Genomic DNA, 20,294 nt, shown 5'->3' with positions numbered 1-20,294 from the left:
TCTTCGCAAAGCTTGGTAAAATGTCTGTGATGTATTTCAGCTAATAATCCTTTTTACCTTCTTCCTTCAAGCCGTGCTTGGGCGAGTCACTAGTCTCATGACCTCCTTTGGTGGTGGCAAGACAAGCTTCCTCTTCCTCTGAAGAAAGGGTCGAGGTTGCTAGAGGGAGATCGCTCTTTCATAGACGAATCCCTTTGGTGGTAAGATCTCGTAATTTCTGACTTGTGCATTTGTATAGTAAACTAGTTTTCATATTTCTATCGAGTTCAAGCTAATTACTGCTTGGTCTTATGATCGATTTCAGGAGATTTGGAGACAAGAGAGCAATATAATTGATAAGGGACCATTGGTACCGATTGGCTATCGGGGTGATCCTCCCTCCCGTAGCATGGCTTAGGAGCGAATTTGCTCGGTCGAGGTGCAGGCCTCGTTTGCTCGGTCGAGATGCAGGCGGTGCAGGCCTCATACTCTTCAATCAATGTGGGACTAAATGACATTATCAGTGCTCCCTCCCGTAGGGGAGCTAAGGTGCACAGCTCGGGAGTGAGTTTGCTCGGCCAAGGTGCAGGCCTCGGGCCCTCCTTCTAACGTCAATCTGATAAGGGACAATTTGGTCGACCGGCCATTGATGCGGCCTGTAGGCTCGCGAGGAATTATCCGTTTTGGGCGATGGATATACCTGTACGGTTTTATTCTTTCAGAATATGTGAACTCCAAAAGGCACCTCTAAGGGTAAGGGAGACATGGCGAACATATGAGTCATTGGTTCTTATACTCTTCAACCAATGTTAGACTAAATGATATTATCATGCTCCCTCCCATAGGGGAGCCAAGGTGCATGGCTCGAGAGTGAGTTTGCTCGGTCGAGGTGCAGGCATCGGGCCCTCCTTCTAGCGCCAATCTGATAAGGGACAATTTGATCGACCGACCATTAATGCGGCTCGTAGCTCGCGAGGAATTATCCGCTTTGGATGATGGGCGTACCCACACAGTTTTATCGTTTAAGAGCAAATGAACTCCAAAAGGCACCTCTAAAGGTAAGAGAGGCGAACTTATGAGCCCTTGGTTTTGTTCTTTCAGAGCATGTGAACTCCAAAAAATAACTCTAAAGGTAAGGAAGACCTGGCGAACTAATGAACTATTGGTTCTCATACTCCTTGATTCTCATACTCCTTAATCAATGTGAAATTAAATGACGTTGGCCAAAGTGCGAGGTGCAGGGCTCAGGCCTTCCTTCTAACGCACCAGTACGATTTTATCCTTTCGAAATATGTGAACTCCAAAAAGCATATTTAAGGATAAGAGAGACCTGACGGACTTATGAACCCTAAGGACCTAATCGTGAATATGATAAAAACAAGGACTAAACTGCAAAATGCACCAAATGACAAATTCCACCGCTTAAGCCTCTCTGCCTTCGTTCTTAAGGAAGCAGAGGAGGCAGCTCGTGGGTGATCAGGGAAAGAAAGGAAGAAGAAGAAGAAGAAGAAGAAGAAGAAGAAGAAGAAGAAGAGAAAAAAAAAATTTGGGGCTTTTAGGGTTTTTGCTTTAATCTGGTCACTTCGGGTCAAAATTTTCAAAGGCAAGTGTTCTAACCTTTTCTATTGCAAGCTTTCTAATCTTTTCTCTTGCAAGTTCCCTGATCGTTTCTCCTATAATTGCTCTGATATGTCTTATTGCAAGTTCCCTGATCGTTTCTCCTATAATTACTCTAATTTGTTCAAAACTGATTTCATTGGAAACTAGACTCGTAGATTTTTCTTTTGACATACGGATCGAAAGATTTGGAATCCAAACACCTGCCCAGTTATCTGTTGAATCTGACATTATGAATTCTGCCAAACAGAGATTTTGTTCTACGACACTTGCTTACCAAATTATTTGTAACTCTCTCTGTTGGACAGTTCAATTCATATGAAGCCTGTCTTATCTGAAAGTATTATCCAATGATTATTTCTAAGTAAATTGGAGCATGATTGATAGTTTGAATCATTTGTTCAATGTGCCTTCTGTATTCTGCCAGAAATCGAGCTTTGGTCGATTTCTCATATTCTGGTTTCATTCCTTTGGAAATTGATATCCTTTAGCTTTCTTATTCAATTGAGCTTTATATTACTGCTTTGAATTCTTGTATGCTCTTGTCCTTAAAATTATTGCATTCTTGAAAACTGTTGTGTAACGTTTATGCTATATCGTATTGACTCATATAGGCACATGTATATCCTATTGTTCCGCATTTGCTTTCGATATGTGCCTATTCCAGTTTCATTCCTTTGGACATTGAATTCATCAAATCTTCATATTGAATTGAGTTATATGTGATTGCTTGGATTCCATATGTGCCCTTGCTTTCAATTCCTTTCAAATCTGAATATACTTGTGAAAGATTATTGCTTACTTCGGATTGACTCGTAAAGGCACATGTACGCTTTGTTGTTCCGCGTGTGCTTCCGATATATGCTACTTATTGTTAAAACTACCCTCTTGTACTCTGGTGTGTGGGATTGTCTGGACCTTTGCCAGAAATGGTAAAGGGTATGCGCTTATTGCCCGCTATGTGGGGTCCCGCTACGTGGGATATTCTGGACCTTTGCCAGAAATGGTAAAGGGTATGCGCTTATTGCCCGCTATGTGGGATATTCTGGATGAATCACATTCTGACTGAGATCCCACTACACCTTCTATATGTTTGATATGACATCCAGAGTTTTGGTGAGTTGTTTCTGTTCATGCTCTGGATAAGTATGATATTATTGCAACGTCAAGGACGACGTTTGAGTTTCTGTATGATATTTGTTTCTGATATGCTCTGAAATGCTTCATTCACTGATGATTTTTGCTTCGAAATGTTCCATATGCCGTTGATATGCTCCGGAACATTTCATACGCCATTGATATGCTCCAATTACTCTGTGCTCCATTTGCTATGAACTGATATGTTCTTATATGTCCTATCTGCCATTGATATGCTCCAATTACTCTGTGCTCCGTTTGCTATGAACTGATATATTCTGAAATGTCCTATCTGCCATTGATATGCTCCCATTACTCTGTGCTCCATTTGCTATGAACTGATATGTTCTGAAATGTCCTATCTGCCATTGATATGCTCCTATTACTCTATGCTCCATTTGTTATGAATCAAATATGTTTTGAATGACATGATACATATGATTTTGTATCTAATGAGATGGTATCCTTGAGAATTCTTGTATTCTGCCTTACATTATGATACCTTACTCGTTTGAAACCGTTCTTTTTGTTCTGAATATGTTTTGTCACTTGCTGAGCCGTTTTTGGCTCACTCCGTTGTTATATAAATCTTTCAGGTCAGCTTGTCACTCTTCGAGATGTTTGATTTGGGCTGAGGCAGTGGATAGCTATTCAGAATTATGGGCAAGTCTTGTCGATTGTTATGCGATTGTTGTATAAGCATATTTTGTATGTAATGAATTGTTCTGACGATCGAAATGGATATACTGTGTAAAAGTGTTAGAAGATCTCTCTTATTTGAAATTTCGGAATGTTAAGTCTAATTTATGACGATATGAACTTGTGGTGAATAGTTGGAGTTCTGATTGTATAATTTATTTAGCTTGTGGATTTAAAAATGTTATTCATGTTTGTCAAGTTTGCTTGGATTGTCATAAATGTGAAATTATCGAGTGATGTGATATATGATTTTAAAATACACAGGTTTTATGAATGTGAATTTGATTGAATGTTTTTCAGTGTCCTCAAACGTTAGTTTGGATCCTGGATTGGTCTGATGATGAAAAATTTTAAAAATCATGGATATATTTGAGGGGTCGTGACAAAGGTGGTATCAGAGCAATTATAGGAGAAACGATCAGGGAACTTGCAAGAGAAAAGATTAGAAAGCTTGCAATAGAAAAGGTTAGAACACTTGCCTTTGAAAATTTTGACCCGAAGTGACCAGATTAAAACAAAAACCCTAAAAGCCCCAATTTTTTTTTTTCTCTTCTTCTTCTTCTTCTTCTTCTTCTTCTTCTTCTTCTTCTTCTTCTTCTTCTTCCTTTCTTTCCCTGATCACCCACGAGCTGCCTCCTCTGCTTCCTTAAGAACGAGGGATTTTCATACTACTGAACAAATATGAGACTAAATAACCATATGCTCCCTTCAGAAGAAATTATTTGTTTCCTTTCAAACTATAATGATTAATCTAATATATATATATTTGGAGAGAATTTTGAAGATTGTCTAGAAACATTATATAGCCATCAAGCAGATTCTATATCTGGAAGTCCTGCATATAAAAATTATATAGATTGTCTAGAAACATTATATAGCCATCAAGCAGATTCTATATACTTAGGTTCATTTATTGCTTTGCTCCGAAAACATGATTTTTTAATATATTAATTTTTAAATTGGTAGAGTAAGTTGCATGCTTTAGTCAAGCATGTAGGAGCACAATCAGTACTGTGTTTCGAATATTCAAATCACTTGCATGAAATCGATGCTCTTTTACGCATTGCATGTCTGTATTTCTTGAATGAATTTATGAAATTTGTTTTATTGTTTATGAGCCCTCACTCTTATGTTATTGCATGCATTGGCATTGTGTCATTTATATATTGCATATATGATAGTATATGTGTTTTGCATCTTTGAGTTATTTATAAATGCTGTAAGCATTTTGTGACTTGTGGTCTTTTGCAGAACATTGTAGCTTAGGAAGACCAATCATATCAACAAATGAACTGGACATAATGAAAGATGAGGTGTGAACTGTTTATGTATTTAATGTATGCTTCATTTTTTTTTATTGTTTGCAACTGCTTTTGTAGGATTTTTCAAAATTGAATAAGAAAATTTGGTTATGAATGTGAATTTGTGAAACATATTTTTTTGGATCTATTAAGTCGGCATGCTTCAGTATTCACCTTGAGTTTTATTTTTGTAGTTACAAGAAAACATTGTAGCTGATGGAACTGCTAGGAGAAGCATTGTGGATCCCGTCATAAGCAGACAATGCTGTGATGAATCACTGAAGGTTGTCATGGAGATCTGCTTACGATGCCTTTCAGAGGAACCAACACAGAGACCTTCGGTTGAGGATGTGCTTTGGAACTTACAATTTTAAATCTGTTTTTTAAAACAATTTTCTGGTATTCCAGGAAGACAGAAAACATAAAAACACTTCAAAACAAAAACCAAACAGATTTAAAAGCAGGCAATTCTTACTGAAAACATAATGTCATAACATTATTTAAAGGCAAAGAAATATAGGTATCAGAACCGCTCAGCCCAGAAGTAGAAAGCCTAAAAATCTTCCCAGGCAGCAAAAAGCATAGTTCGGACTCATTTGAAGCCACCAGTAAAAACCCTTCCATGAGTTCCACAACCATTAAGCACCCAAAACCTATAGCACATCGGATAAATACCACTAAGGTCTCAAGTTGCTGCAGATTTGCTCACTTCTTCTTGGCAGCAGCCTTGGTGATCTTAGCACCGGTAGGATCCTTCTTCTCGACACTCTTGATGACTCCTACAGCCACGGTCTGCCGCATGTCCCTCACAGCAAAACGTCCGAGGGGAGGATACTCTGAGAATGTTTCCACAACCATTGGCTTGGTAGGAATCATTTTAACGAAGCCAGCATCACCATTTTTGAGGAACTTAGGCTCCTTCTCGAGCTCCTTTCCAGATCGCCTATCAATCTTGGTGAGCAGCTCGGCGAACTTGACGGCAATGTGGGATGTGTGGCAGTCGAGCACAGGGGCATAACCATTGCCAATCTGGCCAGGATGGTTCATGATGATGACCTGAGAAGTGAAGCTAGCAGCCTCTTTTGTGGGATCTTCCTTGGAATTAGATGCAACAAAACCTCTCTTTAGATCCTTAACAGCAACATTCTTCACGTTAAAGCCCACATTATCACCAGGGAAAGCTTCCTGGAGTGCTTCATGGTGCATCTCGACAGACTTTACTTCAGTTGTCAGACCTGTCGGACCAAATGTAACAACCATACCAGGCTTGAGTACTCCGGTCTCGACACGTCCAACAGGGACAGTACCAATGCCTCCAATCTTGTACACATCCTGAAGAGGAAGGCGAAGGGGCTTGTCCGTGGGCCTCTTTGGCTCCTGGATCAAGTCAAGGGCTTCAAGAAGAGTTGGGCCCTTGTACCAGTCCAGGTTGGTAGACCTCTCGATCATGTTGTCACCCTCAAATCCAGAGATTGGAACAAAGGGAATCTTCTCAGGGTTGTAACCGACCTTCTTGAGGTAAGAAGAAACCTCCTTCACAATTTCATCATACCTGGCCTTGGAATATTTGGGGGTGGTTGCATCCATCTGCAATGAGACAGCCACGGAAACTCATGAGAAAAAGGAGAAAAATTATACAAATCACAAATGATCAGGTACGAGGAGCGCATGATGAAGACAAACTATTATACTGGATCCTCCAAGACAAAAAAAAAGACTTATGCAAAAGCTAAATAAAAAAAAAGAAGAGTTTTAACTATTTTAAATTTGCAAGAATTTCATAGAAAAAACATGCCAACCAAATAAACACCAGGTCAACCTTTTCTCAAGGAATTGAACAATGTTTACCTTGTTGCAACAGCAAATCATCTGTTTAACTCCAAGAGTAAAAGCAAGCAAGGCATGCTCCCGTGTCTGTCCATCCTTTGAGATACCAGCTTCAAAACCACCAGTGGTTGAGTCAATGATAAGAACAGCACAGTCCGCCTGGGAGGTTCCAGTGATCATATTCTTGATGAAGTCACGATGTCCAGGAGCATCAATGACCGTACAGTAGTACTTGGTGGTCTCAAACTTCCAAAGGGCAATATCAATGGTAATCCCTCTCTCACGCTCAGCCTTAAGCTTGTCAAGAACCCAGGCATACTTGAACGACCTCTTGTTCATTTCTGCAGCCTCCTTTTCAAACCTCTCGATCACACGCTTGTCAATACCTCCCAACTTGTAGATGAGATGACCAGTGGTGGTCGACTTCCCAGAGTCGACATGACCAATGACCACAATGTTAATGTGAACCTTCTCCTTCCCCATGGTAACAGTAACTTAAAGCAAAAGAAACTACCAATAAAAAAAATTTCAGAAATAATATCAGACATCAAGCTTGTAATAGTACATTAAAAGTAAGATAGAACCAAAACAGTAAAGTGGAAGCATCAGAAATATATTATTTCATATAAATTACCACTGAGTGATAGATCACAGAAGTTCCCAGATGATAATCACAGATCCAGATTTCATCAAAATACTAAAATGAAAGATGGAAAAGGCCACATAAATGGTCAAATTACATTACTCGAGACATGGGCCTGTAACAACAAATTTCATTGAAACCATAGAAGGAATAATTTTTAGTCAAGAACATGGGCCAATGATACAGATAAAAGCAAAATGATCACACAATATCTACATGGAACCATCCTCAATGTTGTAACTCAGGTGGTAACTGCACGATTGCAACAGCAAAACAAAATCTATGACAGTCCTCAAAGGGAGATGTCTCTACCAATTTGGATACTGAAATGAGACAAAGTGAATGCAGCCTACAGAAATGAAATGCATTGAAATAAATACGAACACATCAACTTCAGTACCAAATGACCAACCAAAAGTAACATTTCCATAATTCAAATATTAAGACATGGTTCACAGAATTATTATATTACCACCACCTCAAGTTGGCTCCAATTAAATGAGAAGATTTTTAGCGCAAAGCAACATCAAGGTATTCCAACTCATTCATGGACTCATCAAGTCTTCTAAGTCCCTATTAAATATGCATCAAGAAGAAGAAAATCATTCAAATGAATGCATGTTGGTTTATGGATCGTACCAATAAACTTTTGAGCAAAGAAAATCAAATTTTGACTGAATTTGTTACCAAAAATATGATGCCATATTAAGAAATGAGAACAGCAAACAACTATCCTTAAGTATCTCCATTCACATGCCACTAGAGTTGCTAATTATGCAAGCTTAGAATAGTCCATCCAACACATAACCTTACAGCAAGCACAAAATCTTATTTAATTAATGCAAAGTATCTGTCATGAATTGGTGATCCATAAATCACTGGCCCAATACTTGGCAAATGTAACAATTAACAAATCACGAACAGATAAAGACAGGCTCATGCCAGTAACAGTGCACAATGAGATATGCCCGTTAAGGCCATTAGCCCTTCTAAAATACCTCATCGTCAGGCATATCAGAAGCATATCTCTAATATATGTCAAACGCACTGGCATTAAAACCAAATCCGGGGGATGTAATAAGCTTAATAGCGTCCAATAGGATTTGAACCTATACCGAAGGTCCACAGAACCTTCGTCCTTTCCATTAGACAATAGACGCTTTTTCTCAACCCCAATTACTTAAGAACACAATTCAACTTTTCAGATTCTACAACAAACATATGCATGATCGATTCAAAAATCAAATCAAGATCTCACATGAGCAGAACAATATCCAACAAAATCAAATTTTAAATCCAGGACAATCATTAAGCAACCATAAACCCAAGAACAAAAGGATCTTCACTCGACAGTAACATCTAAGTCACAGAGAATATATATATAAAAAAAAGCCTTTGAATAAGACCAAATCCGAAGAATTAAAGTACATGATTCTCATGATCTCCAATATAAAATACACAGACTAAAACGATTAATACTGTAAATGAACATTAATCACCACAGATTCTAATAGAGACCCAAATCGCTTATTTTTTGCTTGATGGAAAAGAACGAGATCAAGTAAAACCACGTATCAAACGATTGAATCGCACACACTTTATCTAAAACTTGAATTTACTACACGAACGAAGATCTAGGGATTGGATCGCACCTAGAGGGCTGCTCCCACGAGAGAGCGGAGAGAGATGGCCGAGAGAAGTGTTCTGGTGCTGCGAGTCACTCGGGGTCATTATATAGAGGTCCATCGTTTGTGTAACGTCACTTAGGGTTTCTTTCTCCGCCGCACGATTTTTCGATCTGACCGTCACAAATGCACCATTCTTTCTCCGCCGCACGATTTTTCGATCTGACCGTCACATATGCACCATTCTTTCTCCGCCCATTTCTAATCCAACGGCCAGTGAGGTTTCCTTGAGGGGCACGATATATCCGGTCCAAAGACCTCTTTAAGATTGTTGGATTGAGATCATCGGACGGTCGAAATTGTCAGCTGCTGGTTAATTATACTTACATGGATATATTATCTCAATTGAGTTAAAACCCACCTTTTAATTTTCAGTTACCCTTTTTCATATTTTCCAATCGGTTTATTATTTTAATTATATTCTTCAATCCTGTGGTTTTTATGGAATAGATGTGAATCTATCCAATTCTTCAATTATAATATTTTTAAAAAAATATATCATAAATCTATTCAAAGTCTCTATCTTAGTTGTTTTCATTGTTAAACCAAAAAGAATACTTGTCTAAAACCATATATTTGCATTTTCATTAAGTTTTGAGTTAATTTATTTTAGTTAGAATATTTTTTAATAAACTTATAATATTTCAGTGAAGGTATTGAAAATATTATGTCTGTTCAAAAACATTATAATTAATGGTGTAAATCATATATATATATATATATATATATATATATATATATATATATATATATATATATATATAGGGAGATTGGATCATTTTACCTGATTCATAATTTCAATTACTTTGCCAAGTAAATATTTAATGATTATCATAAATAGATAATACTCTTTGAGAAATATAAAAAAAAAAAACCCTTAAATTCACACTACAAGCACAAGATTGAATCGATTTAACTAAGAAAGTCAATTATGCTATTTTTAGAAAATAGCATAAACAAAAATTTTAAAGATTTTTTGGGAACTCCAAAATCACTTGAAGAGGTCTATAGATAATCTCAAATTATTTTTTTCAAAAAAATAATATATTTTATAGAGGATAACCAAAGGTGAGAGGCCATTTTCTTTCTCTTGTTAATCATAATTTTAAAATTGACATAAATATTTTTTTAAAAAAAATAAATAATAAATAATAAAAACATATTTAAGTTAAAGGCATTTAAGCAATCTTAATTACATTTACGAAACTGGATCGATCGAATGAGGTCAGTCCATGTGGGTTATTGGCCGTTCAATTGGATTCCAATAACTATGATGTGACCTTACTTCCTTGAAACCATCAAGCTTTAAGATTCACATACTGTGCATGCAACAGTACACAGCTATTTAATTGAACCACCACCATCAAAGGACGAGAAGTGATGAGGATGAAAGAGGCTCTGTTAGGTCGGTGATGGACTCCTAGTTGAGACGATGGTCGACCAGTAGTTGGCTTCTTCTTTCCGATGAGAGAAGAGCATCAGTTGGACATCGTTTGTTTCTTCTTCATCCTCATCAGACCATACGTCAAACCTAAAAACTTCAGATGCCAAATTCCAGTAGAATATTTGCAAAGGCAGTCCGCGACTTCACGCTTTATCACTGAGTAGGCCAAATCCTGTGGACCGTCTTCGCTGCACCACGGTTGGCCACGAGCTCCAAAGCATCCTGTTTGGTCCATCCGATCATCGACGGACGGTCCTGATGCCCTTTGGCAAGCTCATCCATGTGCTGATGGAAGCAAAAGCTGATCCCGACTCCTTTCGTGCCTTCCGGAGAACAAATAGGGGGTCGCGGCTTTGCTTCGGCAAAGGAGAGTTTCCAGCTTCGTCAAACATGGTTCAGATCAGAGAATTGTATCCTTTGATGACAGATTCATGTTCGAGCAGTTGGTTTCATGCAAAGATTTCCATGCATCCAGAAAAAAGATGGAGGTTTTCTACGGTTGATCTTCGAGTATTTAAAATATTCGATCTTTGTCTTTGTTTGATCTTTCTTCCTTGACCTGGTTTTCTTCAGACGGATCGTCATGCCCATCTCGTTGGAAGAGGTAGGAGTGGATTTGCTTACTGCATCTTGCAAACATGTTTTATGGAGTCAAATTCATGTCATGCAGTATGAGATTGCTATGATGTATACCATCATGAAGATGAAGCAACAGAACACCACTAGCGGACAAGGGGTGCAGACATTGCGGAGCATAGCTTTCGAGAACGAAGAGCTTGGGAAGGGGCAGCATCAGACAAAGATTTATCATTTTGAGAGGTTAGATTTGACGGATCGAATGCACTCATTTCCCTCATAGATTTCATCTCAACTTCATCAATCGATCTGCAGCGTGATTCCTCCCTGGCTCAAAACTTTTACACCAGCCGAAGTCCTGACCTTGGAAGAAGAATCCTGGAATGCGTACCCCAAAAGCAAAACAGGTTCATGCGGTTCATTTTTCATCCTCGAGCATATACATCATTTCAATTTAAGCCATCAAACTTGCACTAAATTCTTTTTTGTTTTTTTGCTGTCATGAATATGAACATCATGCGATCCAGTGATAAAGGTAATCAATCGTATTGCTTTATCTATGTGGAACAGAAATATCCATATCCATATATACGTATGTATATATATATAAATAATTTGAAATTTTATTGAATTGCTTGTCGGCAGTGCCCATACCTCAAGCAGTGCTGCCTGACGATTGAAACCATGAACAAGGCTGACAACGGCTGTTCTGAGAATGTAAGAAGACCTCCTCCTTCAGCTTCATCAGATAGATATATTTTCCATCATGAAGTTTTCCTTACCAAAGAAACATGTCAAAAGCATTACAAATGGTAGTCAGAGGCTAAGATCTCTGGGAAATAACTGCATATGTGACAACAACTAGGTTCATGGCTTGAGCAAAGAATTAGTAGCCAAAAGAAAAGTGGAGATCATCGACATAGCTTCTGTTTCGAGAGACTACTGGAGTAAGGTCGCCGGTACTTCCAAACTAGACTTGTCTGAATTCAAGTCACACAAGAGCGGTCGAGGTCCACTTCTGAGAGGATGGCAGGTAAAATCCTCTCGTATTTGTTATGATTTCTGTATTGGTTTATAGATCATAAGAAAGAGTTTGAGAATTGCATTTTCCCTATCTCACATACGCCCAACCTACACGGCAGCAATATGAAGTTGAGCTTCTTGTTTCTCTCATGCAAATGTCGACAAGGTTTTCTATGAGAACCTAAACTATCGTCGATGACTCTAATCAACTTTGGCAAAGCATCCTACGCTTGTTTATCACATACACCTCTTTCACACCAAAAATCCAAAACAAAACTCACCTATGGAATTCTTTGGTGAGAGCGTCCCAAATGGCTCAGCATTCGTAGTAGATGATGGTCCCTTGCTGGTCTGGTCTACACAGAAAACAGTGGCTGAGGGTTGAGAGTATTCTGATTGGAGAGGGCTGTGAACAAGGTCAACGTTGCTGCCCTCGTGGATGCTAGTTCCATGGTGATCTGCTCGGCAATGTCTTGATCCTGCACACACAATAGCATTAGAAAGAGGAGCATTATAAGGTCCATCCAGTATGTCTGTTGTTGTAGCGAATGAGATGAGGAAGGAGTGTCCTCAGGTAGCTGGGACTGGAACTGGAAGTCGCATGAGTTTGGGGTAGCTCTAATTATATCAAGATAGAGAGAAAGTTGTTCCCTTCCTCTTTTCATTCCCTGTCCTCACTGAAAAATCTCATCATGTACATAAAATCACCTGAATATAGGATTCATTTCATTTATGACATCGATCAACATTGACTCCAGAAGAATCCATATTTACATTTCGAGTATGTGGCAACGACGACTTGCCATGAGAGGACTGGATGAAGCCATGATGGAATCCAGATATCAAGAAGAAGCATAGGACTCTACAAAATCACATTGTTTCTTCTATTCCTACTGTCTGATATAATCAGCATAGCATTCAACTCATGTTTCGGTGATATTTTTCTATAGGCTTCATGTCAACCAGTCATGACAACATACAAATTATTGACCATGGATGCTCCTATTTGGGGCCTTGGCTTTTGTATGGAGGAAGCCATAATTGCGGTATGTTCTGATTCACTTCTCTTTGTCACAAACATAAGATATAGATAAGAAGTCATCCATCTCAAGAATGCTTTCTTATGCTCAAACAACATTTTTCTTTAGAAGCTTATCTTCCTACAACTAAACATTCATCAATTTACTTGAATAAAAGAAACATGTAATTGCTATCTATTATCTTCTAGTATGGAAGTTAAAAGAGGGAGATACAAAACTCTGTCTGACTTCGAATTTTAGCACTCAAATTGTAGTTTCTGTAATCAAATATCCCAAGCTTGAAAATTTTGCTCATCACTAGAAGAAAAACTATAGCAAGATTTAAGCAGCATGTTCAATGCAGTCTACTTTGTTTCTAGCATATGTAGATAACCATGTTATGAAACTCACAGATTAATCTTGTGAAATCATTTTTCACAATGTTGATATGAGAAGATTGAACATGTATTCATGATAAGTAAAACAAAAACTGTACTGAACCACGGCACACTTATGGCTGAGAAAGCCTAAAACTATATACACCAAAAACATTTGATTCCATTGTTGAGTCAGGTTTTTGTTTCCTCTTGCCAGATCAATTACCTCATCTCTTCCTTTAGAATATCGTTGATGTAAACCTTTTACCTGACAGAGTCAGAAGGCAGTTCTTTTGGAATTTCACAAGCTTTGTTTTGCTTGGATTGATGAGTGGTTTGGGATGACTCTGGAACAAATCAGTGAAATGGAGAAACAAAATGAATTGTTACTCAAGAAGGTAAGCAGTCTGTAACTTTCCGCAAAACAAAATGGTCAGAACTTTTAGATCTGCACCAGTTTTGAGTAGAGGCACCATTATGGATGTGCTTATCATACATTATTGGTGACTGTTGTCCTTATGTTTCATTTCAGAGGTTCCAAATTTCATCTTTTGGTTCAAGCAAGCAAGATGTCAAAAGCAAAAAACAAGCATGGCAATAAAAAGATTGTTGCAGTTTCAAACAATCCATCAAGCTGTAAACAATGATTGCAAGATACAAAGTCCCTGCCAGAACAGAAACCCAAACACGATACTGCAAATTGCAACCGTTATTTGATATGGTCAAAAGAAAATGGAATAAGACATTTTGATGCAATGGCTGTGAAGGCTGTTTGGTTCAATTCATCTAGATGACGTAAATATTCGGTATTTGCTTAACTGTTCTTGCAATTATTTCCTCTTGATATTTCAAGTATACCGCAGCAAATGCATTAACATGATTCATCTAGGCATACTGTCAACGTTTTAAAAGCATTCTAAAAGCATAGCCAATCAGTTGCACCAAGTTACAAAATACAATTTTCACCTAATATGTGATAATTTATAACACTAATTGAGATGGAAACAGGAGTAAAAGAATGCTTCAAAGAAGTTGCGACTAATCCACATTTCTTAAGTACTCAGGCGATAAAGTTTGCAGAAGACAAACTAAGGGCATAACTATGTTTTACTTTTAACAGGATCTAGAAGGAACCAGTAGAGGTAAATACTACATTAGTACATAGAAAACAATGGAGAAATGGAAAAGAACAGATGCTTACTAGCATATTAGAAACTGATACACACACCACAGAAAACAATAGCTGGTAGATTAAGAGGTTCTTTGAACTACAACTAATGCCTCATTATTACATAGGATGGCTAGTCAGAGATGTAGATATATTTGCCAACAGGGACTTTGTTGAACTTGCAAATGCCAACTGTGTATCAATGAGGTTCATATATCATGGTCAAAATTAAGCGAAAAATTCTCCTTGAATTAAAACCTAGCTAACCACTATGTTTACCAATAGGAGGTAGACGAGCATGGAACTTGGTTGCTGTTTCCACTGTAGACGACTGAGAGACTTGCTAATCACCAGCATGTCTAATACATCAGTAAATTTTTGTAGTTCCAATGTTAGGGGCCTAATGACTAATGTCCATCATCGTGAAGCATAATCTAAAGCAACAAATATGCATAAAGGAGCAAATGCAATAGTGACAATGCAATGCCAATGCAAATATACACTGGCAGTCATGGTTCAAGATATATAACGCTCAAGTCTTCAGAAAAAAATGTCACTGGTACAGTAAAGATGAAAATAATTATCTATTAATGGATTCAAGAAATATATTTTTTCAAGAAAATGAGCATCAAACAGACAGGCAAGATGATTTGGTAAGAATGACGTAATTTACACATAAAACCAATAAGAGCAACTGTAGAATAGCTTAAATGTGACTTATGTACCTGATCCTGTGAGATGCCTGCCTCTGAGTGATTCAACTATAAGTATGAATTGACAAGATACTCTTCAAGTTAAAAGCTCAAGGGAGTACTATGTTCTCCTGCTTGTGATGGCTTTCCTTTCTGGTTTCAAATGCTGAATCATCCCACATTCAAGAAGCTGTAGCCACTTGATGCTAGCTCATACCGAAGGACCACCAACTAACAACCACGAAGGATAAATACAATGTTGACATTTAGAAGAAAAACATTTATAATAGTTTATGCAAACTTCACTGGATTCCTAGAGAACTCAGATATGCAGGTCATACACACAGGTGATATATTGTCCATGTAAACAAAGTTTGATAAAAGCAACACACAAACAAGGCATTCTCCATGTATACGAAGTTCGATACAAGCAACAGAAGAAATCCTACATTCTGGTAAAACAAAACACCATTTGGACTAAGGTACAATGAGGATCAGCCAGTGTCGTTTGTTTGACTGTGTTGAACACAAAAGAAAACTGAGACACACACAACTATTATATGAACAAAACAAGCCAAATGGAATTTGATGAAGCCTTTTTGTCCTTAGGCCCTTAAGGCCAAACAACCAATTTCCAGTACATGAACTAGATTCCTCAAATTCCAATATGTTTGTATTGTACAGAATAGTTCTATTCCACAGAACTTCCTAAAACTGGAACCTGCTAGGTCTTGCTTTAGTAATTCTGTTCTCTCCAAAGGGCTCATCATTGTCGACCCTTTTCGCATTTCTGAATGCTGCACAACCAATGACATAGACAATGACGAGGATTACGAGCACAACAATGTTAATCACTGAGACCTTCCTCCAGCTATGCCTGATGCTTGCAAGAACCCCAGCCTTACATGAGTCACACTGGTAGCACAGCAACTGCTGATCATTGCTCCACCTGGTGCAGTCCATGTCATTAACCATCATTCCTGCCCCTGAGGTCCAGAATGTCTCATTTGCGTATGCATAGCCACATGTAGTTGGAGGCTTACAGCATCCAGACTGCATTGTTTGAGAAACAAAACAATTAAGCAAATAAATGTTAGCATAAAAAATCCAGTTAACTATTAAAATAAAAACAATATGGACATTTTACCAGAAAAAATCTCTACTATTGGCTTGTTACCAGATGGTGCCCCCCATATTCAGTTTAACCTGAGGGCACCTATTTTTACTATTTGGAAGAAAATATACTCATGCTTTTACTAAAATGATCTAGCACATATGTTATTAAAAAAAAAAAAATCTAATTTTGATAATTAATTATCATAGAATTTTAAAAATATATAAAAAATGATACTGATCATCTTAAAATTATTAAGGCATGATTATGAGATTATTAGAATCATTTTTTATTTTTTGATAATTATTATGAGATTATTATGAGATTATCAAAATCAGAGATTTTTTGAATAACATATATGTTCAAGTTATTTAGTAAAAATATAAGGGTATTTTGGTCCAAATAGAAAAAAAGGGTCACACCTAGGTAGAAACGAACATGGGGGGCGTCATTCAGTGAAAAGCCAATAGTAGGAGCTTTTTCCGATAAAATTCCCAAACAATATTGATGTATCTGGTAGATATAAGGATTTCTCATATAACAGTTAAGGCGGCTCATATACAAAAATCGCATCACATACTTAATGTATAATTTTGACAGCTGCAATAGTTCACTACTACAATTGTTGGATAAAAAGCCAGATAACTCCTTAGAAAGAAAAGATTATTAATGTATCTGGTAAACAGAAATTTCCACATATTTAGGCCATAGAGATTCTCTACAACCTCAAATCTAAAGGAACTCTACTTTTAAACCAGAATGAGCTCTCTTCATGCTATATTCTGGCTAAGGTAAACATATGATAGACAATTGGAGAACAAGCCAAGTATTCAACTAAGGTGGTGTGGGCCAGGAGATGAGGGAGGATTCAAAGACACAATTGGTCCTCCACCCTAAAAAGAACATGTGCTTTTGTATCTATATAAGAATAGCGCACTTCCACTGTACCTATCTGATCTTTTTCAATCTCTCATGTGATGTTGTATCATTGCTTGATCATGCAGCAGTGGTGAAGGTCCTTTTCTTTTGCTGGTAAGAATGAAGAGTAATGATCTCTCTTAAGTAGTTTTGTCATATGGTGCAGCTGTAGTAATTCCTGAGGATGTTTATGCTGGACAAGACTTTTCAAACATCACGGTCACAGAGTTGAAGAAAAAAATGTTGCCCTTGTTTACTTTGTTTCTTAAAAAAATCAATCAAGAAGTTAAAAAGCAGCTTATTCTGTTTGTTGTTAGGTCTTGTCATGATTCCCTGACTTTTTAATGAAGATAAGCATCTACCCTTTTTTATTTTAAAATCTTAAAGGTAGGATGGAGATTATGGTCTGTGTGTTAGGTCTTGATATAATTTCCCAACTTTTTGATGAAGATAAGCATCAACCTTTTTTTTACTTTGTACTATTAAGAATCAGTCAAGAAGATAGGATAGAGCTTATAGTATTTCCCCAAAGAAAGAATGAATATTCTTCCATGGAACTTCTAATTACTTAGCCTTTACAATCCGGAAGGCCAATCTTCCATCTACATATTGCCCGGGAGTTCTTTTTTTTTTTTTACACAAGCAAAAACAAAGAGAAGATTTTAGTTGGAAGCGGAGAAGCAGATATATTCATAAATAAAAAGAAAATCAACACCTCCTCTCCATATTCCTCATACTTGCTCTAGTAAGTAATCGATAGTGAGAGGACGTGCTTCTAGAGAAGAACTAAACAATAACATTAAAAAGCAGATGAAGATACAAATAAGAACTACTTGACTGAAAATATTGTTTAAATTCACATGAAAGCCCAAGATCTAATCTTCCAAGATCAAATTTCACCAAATCCGCAATCAAAGATATCCCACTACCAAAAATTAACACTGCTCTAATTATTTCGCCAAAAGATGGCGTCTTTTAGCTTCACTACTCCTAAAAATCCAATCTTGCACCTAGAGATGCCCCTTTTAAGGAAACCTCCTTGAAGAATTCGAATAAGGCCAACAAACAGAGGAAAATGAAGATGGATCCAAGAACCAACCTCGATAGGGGAGAGATTTCTCCGGTAGAACATATCCGGGGACTCAGGTACGAGCACTCCTGTGGTTGGATCTCGGGCGTATCTTGCCATTTTGGAGCACGCATGACCTTCGCGGAGGCAGGCGCTGATCTTGGCCCAGTAACCGGGGTCGGAGACACGGTCCTTGAGCCAACCGGAGTAATCCGAGAGCTGGTACTCGAGGAAGGCGCGGTTCATGACGACCTGGCCGTGCCCGCGGTCAGTGACGGCGAAGGCGAAGACGACGAAGCCAAGGAGCGCCACGACGACGAAGAACATGGCGAAGAGGTAGAGGCGGAGCAGCCACGCCAGGCGGTAGCAGGCGCCGGCAAAGCCCATGAGGGAGATGACCATGATGGCAACGCCGATGATGATGAGCGGCCACTGGAGGAAGCGGAGGCAGTCGGTGGAGTTGGCCTTGGCGCTCAGCCATATGCCACCGCCCAGGATAGGGATCGATATCAAAAACGTCACAAAGTTCACAGCCCCTATCAGGCTGTTGGCACCTCGGATCATCTCTCTGGTTTACTGCTGGTGGCACTCTGCTTCGTTGCTTACTCTGTTCATTCTCTGCAGATTGGGAGAGGGGGGGTGGGCTTTGTTAGCCTTTGGATGAAGAGAGCTCCGGAGATGGCAGGTGAGTTATAATAGATTAATGGCAGTATGTATCAGTAGAGTGACGACGGCCGTACACGTGCAGTTAAATTTAAAGAAGCGTGTGGGGACTAATGTTGCTTGGACTGTGGAGCAGGTTGTAGCAGTTACAGTTACCTCAGTGGAAATTGCCACGCTGGGTGAGTCACATTCCTCAAATCTCTGAAAGCACAAATCCCGGAAAGACGACTCACAGTAGCTTATTATCGGGTGGATGAGAACACCTATCTTGCTTGACCTAAGAGAGAATAACAAGTAAGCTACAGAAATAACTTGATAGAAGACAGGAATCTTATGAAATAATCATCATCACCTAATATCTGATTGGATGTCCTCAAGAAAAAGCTTTGCATGCAGAAAGATGTGTCAAAAACAGTTTTTTTTTTAATGTCAAACATTTCCAAGGATGATTAGACACCATTGGACAACAATAAAGAATTGAAAGATGCCATATCAGATTCTGAATGCTTGGTTCCTGGGAAACAGAGACTTAAGAAAAAACATGCTTGGAACAACCACTAGCTTACTGGAGTTCAAGAATGTAATCTGTTTTCGAGAACAAATTCTTTGGTTTTAATTTTGGCATTAAGTACAGCTCAAAAGAATTAATGATGAGACTTGGATGACATAAGATGACACGTGTTTTCGGTAAAGAAAGCCAGCTATGACTTAGATTTTGGTATTATTTCATGACAATAGAGATGAGTGAGATGCATCGAGATTAAAGCGCTGAGCTTACAACTGGCAACTTACAGGTGGCCGCCTTCTTTTTGTCGATCTTTTCCCGTAGCTCTCGGTAACGAATCATCTGACAAAAAAGTACACAAGTCCATAAGAATCCAGATCAGGATGAATCATAAAACAAAGTGGTCGGTGTTTGATAAGGGAGAGATGCAGTCTCATCAGACGATGTTTCGCGTCGAAACCGAGTGTGCTTGCCGTGGGTGGGGGATGAGTCCCCCCGAATAAAGAAAGGGCGGCAGCGCAATCGACGGCTGGGGCGGCGTAGCGGGACCACGTGGGCAGTCCTTCTCGGCCGCGAAAATGTCGGGTCACATGCACTAGGGTCGTACCCACCTGATTGCCCATATCAGAGTCCACATCAGAAAGAGAGAGAGAGAGAGAGAGAGAGAGAGATTGAAGCATACCAGAGAGTATCGCAAATGGGTCATTTCCATGTACAATACAAGTATATTTGTCCTATTTTATGCAGCTTTACCTAGCTTCCATCATCTTCACATGGGCTTCTGCACTAAGAAAAAAAAGAAAAAGGAAAAACGAATGATATTTTACAGTAGCATTTA

At 38.4% G+C, this 20,294-nt stretch overlaps 2 protein-coding genes and 1 pseudogene across 4 annotated transcripts; 1 reads left to right on the top strand and 2 right to left on the bottom strand.

Annotated features, from left to right (window-relative positions):
- Positions 1–5,184: 5,184 nt before the first annotated feature.
- Positions 5,185–8,966, bottom strand: LOC135640915 (elongation factor 1-alpha-like). Of its 3 annotated transcripts, none has more exons than XM_065155786.1 (4): positions 8,856–8,900; positions 7,676–7,776; positions 6,582–7,070; positions 5,185–6,320 (listed from the first exon to the last, which is right to left on the bottom strand). In XM_065155786.1, exons 3-4 carry the CDS (start codon positions 7,041–7,043, stop codon positions 5,439–5,441), a joined length of 1,344 nt encoding a protein of 447 aa, XP_065011858.1. In that variant the 5' UTR covers positions 7,044–7,070; positions 7,676–7,776; positions 8,856–8,900; the 3' UTR covers positions 5,185–5,438. The 3 variants fall into 3 exon arrangements, with proteins under 3 accessions (XP_065011858.1, XP_065011859.1, XP_065011857.1); XM_065155787.1 differs by having other exon boundaries at positions 7,682–7,776; XM_065155785.1 differs by lacking the exon at positions 7,676–7,776 and having other exon boundaries at positions 8,856–8,966.
- A 1,323-nt stretch (positions 8,967–10,289) lies between these two features.
- Positions 10,290–13,974, top strand: LOC135641417 (uncharacterized; annotated as a pseudogene).
- Positions 13,975–15,612: 1,638 nt separating this feature from the next.
- LOC108953188 (tetraspanin-3-like) lies at positions 15,613–20,277 on the bottom strand. Its single transcript, XM_065155928.1, has 5 exons — positions 20,139–20,277; positions 19,744–20,067; positions 19,108–19,228; positions 18,319–18,906; positions 15,613–16,240 (listed from the first exon to the last, which is right to left on the bottom strand). The coding sequence occupies exons 4-5, from the start codon at positions 18,850–18,852 to the stop codon at positions 15,896–15,898; spliced, it is 879 nt and encodes a 292-aa protein (XP_065012000.1). The 5' UTR covers positions 18,853–18,906; positions 19,108–19,228; positions 19,744–20,067; positions 20,139–20,277; the 3' UTR covers positions 15,613–15,895.
- Positions 20,278–20,294: the final 17 nt, after the last annotated feature.

Source organism: Musa acuminata, chromosome BXJ3-6, assembly GCF_036884655.1.
Source record: "Musa acuminata AAA Group cultivar baxijiao chromosome BXJ3-6, Cavendish_Baxijiao_AAA, whole genome shotgun sequence".
NCBI lineage: Eukaryota > Viridiplantae > Streptophyta > Magnoliopsida > Zingiberales > Musaceae > Musa > Musa acuminata.
This window is presented reverse-complemented; position numbering and strand designations above follow the sequence as displayed.